A 10,000-nucleotide genomic window follows, 5' to 3' on the forward strand; every position below is an offset into this window, starting at 1 on the left:
ATAATCCCATATGTATCTTGGTTATTAGCGGAAATATACCTTTTAGGTGCAACCATGCTTGACAAAATTCACCGTTACTAATACTGTTCTTATTATTATTATTATTATTATTATTATTATTATTATTATTAATATTATACTCTTTTCTCCCAATCTCACCACAATTTCCTCATCCCTTTTTCCAGGATGGGGACCTCAGCGGCGTGTGCGGTGATGAGTGCGTGCGTGCGTTGCGTGCGTGGGTGGGGGAGCAGGACGGTCAGCGCATTCTGCTCACTACACCCTCCGTGCTGGTGGGGTTCAGGGTTCAGGTGTACCGTGCAGAGGGTACGACACAGTGGTACACCGCCGTTATTGTCGGATATAATGATGCTACCAGGGTATGTATGGCGGGATTAAAGTGTTTAGTCTTACTTGTGGAGGTCGTTCTTAATTTTTATTTCTTGATAGATACAATTGATGGATAGATAGATAGGTAGGTAGGTTCTCGAAGATGTATAGTTGGATGGATAGACACAGATAAATGGTTAGATAGGAAGATGGATGGATGAATTTAGGTTTGTGTGTGTAAGTATGTGTGTGTCTGTGCATCAGTTAATATGTATGTATGTGAGTATGTGTCCTCACATCCGTGTACGTATACCTATGTACACCTTCAGGCATGTGCACACAGAAGCCTGCAATCAACGTACGGTCATTAAGGTAATCGAATGGACCTAATTACCCAAAAATCCCGCATTTACCTGGCGAGGCATGTGCGTTAATTAGCGGGAGTCAGGTGTTATGTTAGGCCAGGTGTCACGCTGGCAGGCAGTCTTTGGTTGATTCTGTTTTATGCAAGATTGGATGTGGAGAGTGTGTGTGGGTGTGAGAGAATGGTGTGTGTAGATGTGTTGGTGTGTAAGAGTGTGGAAGAGAAGTGTGTGTGTGTGAAGGGGGGGGGATGTGTGGTGTGTTTGTGGGTGTGGATGTTTAAGGGTGCGAAGAAAATTGTGTGCGTGTGTGTCTGTGTGTGTGTGTGCGCATGTGTAGGAGAGAGAGAGAGAGAGAGAGAGAGAGAGAGATGCTAGTCAGTGTGAATGAATAATGTAGTACAATTGTGAATCAGTTATGTAAATCTAGATACACATATTTGGCTAGAAAGATAAATTATTACACCTGTAGCAAGTGTGAATTAATCCGGGCGTACGACAGGTGTTTGGAGCAAAAGAATGAGCGGTCACATAAATATTCTTCTTGAGGAACAGGTGTATTTGGACAGGGGTATTGGAGGTGTTATTAGGTACAGTGATTATGGAGTGTGGTGGGGTGACAGGTGTGTGTGTGTGTGTGTGTGTGAGAGAGAGAGAGAGAGAGAGAGAGAGAGAGGTGCATATTGAGTTTGTTGGCCAATAGATGTAAAATAGATATTGAGAAAGGCAAAAAAGAAACATCTCCATACACGATACCTACTGCTTTATGAGGCAGGTATTTGTAATGGATTGATTAATAAATGGGTGTGATGTAGATAATCATGGAAAAGGAAATGTAGTCATAAATTTGTGTGGCTGTTTAAGGCAGGAGCAAGATGAGTGTGTGGCACGTGTATGACAAGTGTGTGTGTGTGTGTGTGTGTGTGTGTGTGTGTGTGGCAAGTGTTCTTATTGAGTTTGTTGGTAAATGGATGTTAAGTAGACATAAAAGTGTATGAGAGAGAGAGTGAGTCAGGTGTGCGTATTGAGGTGTTAGTAACCGAATATAAAACCGAAACTGATATACAAATAAATATATCTACAACAGGTGTGTCTGTATGCCAGGTGTATAGCAGGTGTTCCTATTGAGTATGTTGGTAAATAGAGTATATGGCTCAGATAGGGGTTTAGAAATTAGTACAGCCAATATATAACGTTGGTATATGAGACAGGAAATGTATGATAGATGGATTATATATATGCGATTGTTGCATATCCCAAGAGGTGAATACTTTTTCATTAATGGAGATGTAATTTATATGGGTAGTATTGCACATTATGATGATGATGATGATGATGAGGAGGAGGAGGAGAAGGAAGAAGAGGAGGAATAGGAGGTGAAGGAGGATAGGAAGATAAGGATGCTGATGATGATGAGGAGGAGGAGGAGGATAGGAGACATCTCATACAGGAACTATCAAATGCCATACAGGTATCTAATAAGGTATAAAACAGGTGTAACAAGTAATTACCAAGTGAATAACGGGTAAATAAAAGGGATATATTGTGTTTTTTTCAGGAGCTGACGGTAACTGACGACACTGTACTAGAGGAGCATTCAGAGGACCCGAGCCTTGTTCAGATCAGGCTTATAGGAGAGGGAGGTAAGATATTCAGTCATTCATTCCTGCATTCCTTCCTTCACTCAGTATTTGCCTTCGTTGCTTCATTCATCCAGGGGTCTTAGTCTTTTGTATACTGTTCATTTTTGTTCCTTTAATCTCACCTTGGCCACATTTATATATCTCTTCCTTTCTTGTCTGCTTTCCTTCTTTCATAATTCCTTGACAAATGTTCACTTCATGGAACAGATATTTAGAGAGAGAGGCGGAGGGTGGGGGGGGGGGAGGATCACAACTTAGCATCCTTTGGGTTTAACATTGGTATCCTATGGTCATTACCTCTTTCTGTCGCCCTTCCCTCCCTCCCCCTCCTACCTTCCTTCCCTCCTTCCTTCTTTCTTTCCTTCCATCCTTCCCTCCTTCGTTCCTTCCATCCATCCACCCTTACTCCTTCTTTCCTTCATCCCTCCCTCCGTCCCACCTTCTTTCGTCCCTCCCCCATTCCTCTCTCCCACCCTGCTTTCATTCATTCATTCGCTCACTTGCTTCCACGACTTTTGGCATTTATTTTTAACGTCATTTATTCATCCAGGTCAGGCACAGGGTTAGGTCAAAAGGTCAAGCCACAGGTTAGGTCACAGAGGTCAAGATGAGGTCAGGGGCATTTCTGTTTAGTGTGTTAGTCCATTTTTTATATAAACGAATCTACATATCAGTTAAAATTAATGATTTTTTTTTTTTTTTTGGGGGGGAGCATTTTTTTTTAGTTATTCATTTTGGTTTGTGATTTTTTTCTTTTGCTGTACGAGAGAAGATAGAAAATAATAGACAGTTTAGAAATATATAAAACTTAGGATCATTTAAGCTTATGCACACGTTCGCTGCCGTATATTAAAATTGGGAAACAAGGTCACACGTCAGGTCACAGGTCACGGAAGCCAGGTCACAGGTCAAACAAGTCAGGTCACAAGTCACCCAGATCACAGTGGGCAGTGTCGTGAAAGGCTGAGGGTTATCATAGGTCAGAGGTAAAGGTCAGTTGCTGTGTTTTTGTTTACCAGGTGTTTAATGGCCGTAATAATGACTTAAGGAATAATAGTCTGGGGGGAACTATTTTAGTAAAGGATCAGTGTGTTATTCAGACGTTGAGAGAGAGAGAGAGATAAGAGACAGAGAAAATAATATTATTTATGTGTACCACAGTCATTCAACACACACCACGAGGAAAGCTGTGAAACTGAATGAAATAGTTTGATGGTAGAGAGATTGGATGTAGAGGTGTGTGTGGTTAGTGTGGAATGTGCTGGGTTTGGTTAGGTTAGGATGGCTTAGATTTGGTTTGGATGGGTTGATGGGTTAGGTAGGGTCTGGGTAAGTGTGGTTTGGTTGGGTTGGGTTACATTAAGTTGGGTTGGGTTATGGTGACTCTCTCTCTCTCTCTCTCTCTCTCTCTCTCTCTCTCTCTCTTATCTTTCCCTCTTTCCTCTCCCTCATTCTGTCTCCCTCTCTCCCTTCCTCTCCCCTCTTTTTATCACTTCGTCCCTCTTCCCCTTCCTCTGGCTCACTCATCCTTTTTTTAGAAATTATTATTATTATTATTATTATTAATTATTATCATCAGAGTCAGTGGTAGCCATGGTTGTTGTAGCTGTGGTAGTGACGATGGAAGTTGTGGCAGTGATGGTGGTAGTTGTGGTAGGGATGGTGTTAGTTGTGGTGGGAAGGGCGATATTGGTAAAAGATTTTGGTTGTTGTGATAGGAATAGTTCTGCTAGGGATGATGTTAGTTGATCTGCAAAAGACAATAGTGAAAGGAGATTTTGAGAACTTTGATAACGATGGTGGTAGTTGTGGTAGGGATGGTGGTAGTTGTGGTAGGAATTGCGGTAGGGCAGCTGCGACCCCTCCCCTTTAGTGTGACCTCCAATAACGCCCCCCTCCCCATTCCCCTCCCCCTCCGCTCCATGGGGGGTGGGTAAGGGGAGGGGAGGAGAGGGGGGGATGGGAGAGGGTAGGGGTTACAAAAGATGGAAGGGGGCTATTCTCCCCTTCACCTCCCCCCTCCCCTTACTCCATTCCTCTTCCCCTCTCCCCTTCCCTGCTGCCTTCCCCTCCCACTTTCCTCCCTCCCCCTTCTCCATCCTTTCTCCGTTTTCCCCCCCCTCCCTCTCCTGTTTGTAATTACCTGAGAGAGGGGGGGGAGAAAGATATTAACTGTGAAGAGAGAAAAACGGAAAGAAAAAGACTGAGTAAGAGAGTGAAATTAAAGGAGAGAGAGAGGGAGAGAGAGAGAGAGAGAGAGAGAGAGATTAAATGACAGAAATAAAAGAGCAAATTATGAAAACGAGTAAGAACAAGAGGAAGAAAAAATGATGGATGGCGAGAAGGAAGAATGAAAGGAAAGAGAGAAGAAGAACAAGTGAAAGGAAGAGAGGAGGAGGAAGGATAGGAAGAAAAATGGAGGTTGAAGAAGATAAAAGCAACATAAGGAGAGAAGGAAGGAGGAAATTGAGACTTAGAGAAGAATGAAGGAAGGAGAAAGAATGGAAGATAAAAGGGAGGAGGAGGAAGCAAGTAAAGATGAAGAATATAGTAAGAAAGAAAAAAGGATAAGAAAGGATAGAAAAGAGAGTAAGGAAAAGGAACTTCAGTAAGAGCGAAAGTCCCATTTATCTTCATGAATGGCTCCTCCTTACAGCCACTTTCTTAAGGAGGCCGGAGTGAGAAAGAGAGAGAGGGAGGGAGGGAGGGAAGTCTGAGCTACAGGTTATGAAGAAAGAAAAGGAGATTAAGAGAAAGGTTGAGAGGCATTAAAGGAGAGAGAGAGTTCACCACCACAACTGTTAATATAATCGTATAACCACAGCTGCCCCAACCACAACCACACACACACACAAATAAAAAGCGTGCCACCACCACAACCACAACTATTTAACTTGTCCTAAAAATACCATCTCCATCTTGAATTCCGAGTTATAGCAGTAAACTCTAGAATGTGGAGCTGGTCACGAAGAAGTGCAGATGCAAGGTCGTAGGTGGGTAGCATTGTCTTTTTCAGCCACCAAACTGCATAAGATAAGCTGTAAGAAGACGAAAATCTGTGTGTGTGTGTGTGTGTGTGTGTGTGTGTGTGTGTGTGTGTGTGTGTGTGAGTGTGTTTATTAGTTGGTTTGCTTGGATAAGTGTGTGTGTGTGTGTGTGTGTGTGTGTGTGTGTGAGAGAGAGAGAGAGAGAGAGAGAGAGAGAGAGAGCTTGTGTATTTATGTATGTTTTCTAAAGTTCATAAATGTGTTTGTATTGGTGTGGGCGTGTTCATGCGTTTGTGTTTACCTAACCCACAAATGTGTGTGTGTGTGTGTGTGTGTGTGTGTGTGTGTGTGTGTGTGTGTGTGTGTGAGACTATTAATCTCTGTTTTATATCATCCTGTAATCCCTTTTTTCATTTATTATTGTTATTCTTCCTCTCTCTCTCCCTCTCTCTCTCTCTCTCTCTCTCTCTCTCTCTCTCTCTCTCTCTCTCTCTCTCTCTCTCTCTCTCTCTCTCTCTCTCTCTCTCTCTCTCTCTCTCTCTCTCTCTCTCTCTCTCTCTCTCTCTCTCTCTCTCTCTCTCTCTTCCTTCCTCGTTCCTTTGTCTCTTTCTCCTTGACTTCTCTCATCATTCAATTCTTATCTCGGCATTTCATCTCTCTCTCTCTCTCTCTCTCTCTCTCTCTCTGATTTTGCTCCTACTTCCCTCTATTTTCATTTTCCTTATCCCTCTCACTCCTTTCCACTCTGCCTTCCTTTCCTTCCTTCTTTCCTCTTCCTCTCCCTTCTTCCTGCCTGCCTGCCTTTTTTCCTACCTACTATTCTTTCTCTCTTCCTACCTCTTCCCTTTCTTTGACCATATCTTCCACCTTCTCTTTCTCCCACTCTCCATCTTGCCTCCTACTTCATCCTCCCCTTCCATTCATTCTTCCTTCCTGCTTGCGTCCCGTCCTCCCTCCTCTTCTTCAGCCTTTCCTCCCGCCTCCCCATCTCCTCATTCTTCTCTCCTCCTCTCCCTCCCTCCCTCCCTCTTTTATTTCTTCCTGCCAGTGAATGAGTGAGAGGGCAGGCAGTCGGGGGGGGGGGACTAAAGTATTCATGCTATTGGGGCCAAATGTCGGACCGAGAGAGAGAGAGAGAGAGTTTGCTTGAAATTATGTGCACAGGTGTTTCTATAAAATGTGTAAATATGTACTTTAAATGTATTTGGGTGTATCTATATAACTGCAGTATGTTTGGATGTCTGTATGTATGATTTGTTGTGTGTGTGTGTGTGTGTGAGTGAGCATAACAGCTTGAGGTCAGCCTAACCTCTCGTGACCTCGCCGCTGACGTGAGCACAATCATCCTCACTGACCTCACCCAACTCTCTCTCTCTCTCTCTCTCTCTCTCTCCCCACATATCTAAGTGCCTGTAAGTCTGCGTGTACATAAAACTGCCAACATAATAACGCACACATGTACACCAAGCACACATGTAGGTATTTAGGTGCAAGCATACCTGACCTAATAACTACCAAGTGTGAGTTAGTGTGACTTCTTGATCTTTTTCACCTGTGCTTTTGAGTTCATCCATGTCTAAGCCAATCTAAGTTTAAAGTATTCTAGGTCAGTCAAGGCTGGTTTAATATACCTTGGTCTGACCTACCCTAACCCAACTTAACCTACCTAATTTAACCTTGCTGAAGTGGTTTTGAGAGAGAGAGAGAGAGAGAGAGAGAGAGAGAGAGAGATGACATGTCAGTTCGGAAGAAACAATAAAAGAGAGATTTATCATCGGAATGTACCCGACTGCCTTCCTCTCTCTCTCTCTCTCTCTCTCTCTCTCTCTCTCTCTCTCTCTCTCTCTCTCTCTCTCTCTCTCTCTCTCTCTCATTCTTTTCTCCTGCTTCTCATAGTTCCTTCTTCCTTCCATATCTTTGTTTCTCTTCTCTCCCCCTTTTTCTCCCTCTCCTAATTTTCCTCCCTTCCTCCTTCCCTCCTTTCCTACCTATCTGCCAGCCATCTCTCCATAATGCTTAAAGTTAAATTGAGACAGAATTTTTTCCCCCTCTCCCCTTCCTTCCTCTTCTTCCCCTACCCCTCTTTCACTCCACCTCTTTCCCCTCTTACTCCTGCTCCAACTTCCCCCTTCCCTTCTTCTCTGTTTACTTCCCCATCCTCTTTTCCATTCTTCCCCCCCATCTTATTTTTCCGGCTTCACGTTCTTTCCCTCACTTCCCTTCCTCTTTTCACCTCCCCTTGTCCCCCTCTTTCCTTTCCTTTCTTCACTTCCTCCTTTCATTTCTTGTAAGTCTCCTTCTCTCCTTTTCTCTTTTTTTCCTCCTCTCCCTTTCCCTCTTTTCCTCTTTTCACTCTCCATCCCCCTTCCTCTCCTCTTTCATCTCCTTTCTCCTCCTCCCTCTTCATCCTCACTTACCCCGTCCCCTCCCCCTCCCCCTCCCAATCCCCTCCCCCTCCCCTTCCCCTGACTGATCCTGATTGACTGAGAGTGACGTAACTCTAATTGCCTTGTTAATAATAAGATAGCTTGTCTCTGCCTCACCTTTGTCTGACCTCTTCCTCTTCCTCCTAACCTATTCGTCTTCCTGCCTAACCTCTTCCTCTTCCTACCATACCCCTTCGTCTTCCTGCCTAACCTCTTCCTCTTCCAGCCTTACCTCTTCCTACTCCTTCCTCCTCATTCATGCCTAGCTTCTTCGCTGTCCTTCCTCACCTCTACCTAACCTTTTCCTCCTCCTGACCTCTTTCTCCCTGCCTCACTCTTGCCTGTCCTCATCCTATTCCAGATGCACTCCTTCCTGATCTCTGCATTATTCATGCTTGATCACTTCTCTTTTTTCCGCATCTCCTACCTGACATTGCCATTTCCCTGCCTTTTTTTAATGCAAGGAAGAAGGAACCTAAGGCCAGAAGCCTGCAAATTGTACCTTCCGAGAAAAAACAAATACAAGACAACAGAGAGGCAAATTCAAGACCCGTTCATTTCCTGCTCCTACTTCCCCTTTCCCTTCCTCTCTCTCTCTCTCTCTCTCTCTCTCTCTCTCTCTCTCTCCTTTCCCCTCCTCTTTTCCATTCTTCCCCCCATATTATTTTTCCTCCTTCGCGCGCTCTCTTCCTCACTTCCCTCTGCTTGTCCTCTGCCTTATTCCTGCCTGATCTTTGCTTTATTCCTGCCTTAAGTTTGCCTAATCTCTGCCTTACTCATGCTTTAGCCTTGCCTAATCTCTCGTATTCCTCCCATACTCCTGTCTTATTTCTGCCTCACCTCTGCCTTATTCCTTTCTGATCTGTGCCTTATTCTTGCCTGATCTCTGCCTTATTCCTGCCTTACTCTTACCTAAGCTCTGTCTTATCCTTGCCATACACCTGCCTGATCTCTGTCTTATTCCTGCCTGATCACTGTTTTATTCCTGTCTTATCTCTTTCCAATCTCTTCCCTTTTGCTGCCTGATGTTCACAAGTCCTGCCTCACTCTGGCTCTCATCTAAAATTCTGCCTTCATCTTAACTAGTCTCTGCCTTCTTGACCATTGTTTTCGTAGTTACAGTAATAGTAGCAGTAATATTTGCGGTCATAGTAAATTATATCATCATTATTGTCTTTCACGGTATGTGCGGTGTGCTCGTCCACTCCTCTGCTGCACAAATCTCGAATTATGCGTCTGTGAATAGCGTGTGTGTGTGTGTGTGTGTGTGTGTGTGTGTGTGTGTGTGTGTGTGTGTGTGTGTGTGTGTGTGTGTGTGTGTTTTAACAATCAGACTTGATTATCCTGTTGAGATCATAAGGACAATGTTATATGTACTGCAGTGCATGATAACCCTGTGTGAATCTCTGTGTTCTTAGGCTTCTGTGAACATCTTGAAAGTCTGTCTATTAGCAGTAAATCCTTCCTAGGGACCATAACATCCGTGTGCTCTTCCTAACCCTGCGTCATGGTCTCTCCCTCAGTGGTGGAGAGTATACTGCGGGGTGAGAACGTTGGCATCACCCCGAGGCGCTCCAGAACTGCCACCAACAATCACCATCAGTCGGGGGTGAGTAACAAGAGTTTATTTATTTATTTATTTACTTATGTTATTTATTCATTTATTGGATGTCAGTATTTTTATATCTGTGGGGTCAAAGTTTGGGTAACTGGACACCGAAAAATATCCTCCTAATCGCCTTCAGTCGGGGATAAATAGTATCATTTTACTTGTGTGTGTGTGTGTGTGTGTGTGTGTGTGTGTGTGTGTGTGTGTGTGTGTGTGTGTGTGTAATCTCGGGGGTATTACAAGTTACCTGTCGACGGTAGGGCAACAACATAATTATAAAGAACATTTTTTTTTTTTTCACGAACAATGACCATCAGTCTGGGGTGAATAACGTCATTTCACATCTTTTGCATTTATGATTGATTTTCTTGTATTTAGGGTATGGTGATTTGCCGTGAGAAATTTAATGTGTGTACAATTTGGTAATGGGTAATATTAATTTTTTCCCACAATATCACTCTCAGTAAAGGGTAAGTAACATAGTTGTACCACCTTTAAATTTATTCTGTATAGTGTTTCGAAATGCTTGGTGAAAACATCTATTTTTGATAATGGTAAGTACATTTTTTATCTTCGTCACCAGTGAAAGGGGGGACAGTTTTTCATTGTTATTTTTGTTGATGATTTTTATTCTCTGAACCGT

The 10,000-nt window shown here is 43.4% G+C and overlaps 1 protein-coding gene across 1 annotated transcript in view; it reads left to right on the forward strand.

Annotated features, from left to right (window-relative positions):
• Positions 1 to 10,000, forward strand: part of LOC145411679 (jumonji domain-containing protein 1C-like) — a 202,951-nt gene that overhangs the window by 192,923 nt on the left and 28 nt on the right. The window contains exons 4-6 of the mRNA XM_080281685.1: positions 186 to 380; positions 2,251 to 2,335; positions 9,272 to 9,357. Of these exons, the coding sequence (XP_080137811.1) occupies positions 186 to 380; positions 2,251 to 2,335; positions 9,272 to 9,357 (366 nt within the window). The remainder of the gene's footprint in view (positions 1 to 185; positions 381 to 2,250; positions 2,336 to 9,271; positions 9,358 to 10,000) is intronic.

This window comes from Coenobita brevimanus, chromosome 90, assembly GCF_032717465.1.
Source record: "Coenobita brevimanus isolate Jiangsu-jjx chromosome 90, ASM3271746v2, whole genome shotgun sequence".
NCBI classification, from domain to species: domain Eukaryota; kingdom Metazoa; phylum Arthropoda; class Malacostraca; order Decapoda; family Coenobitidae; genus Coenobita; species Coenobita brevimanus.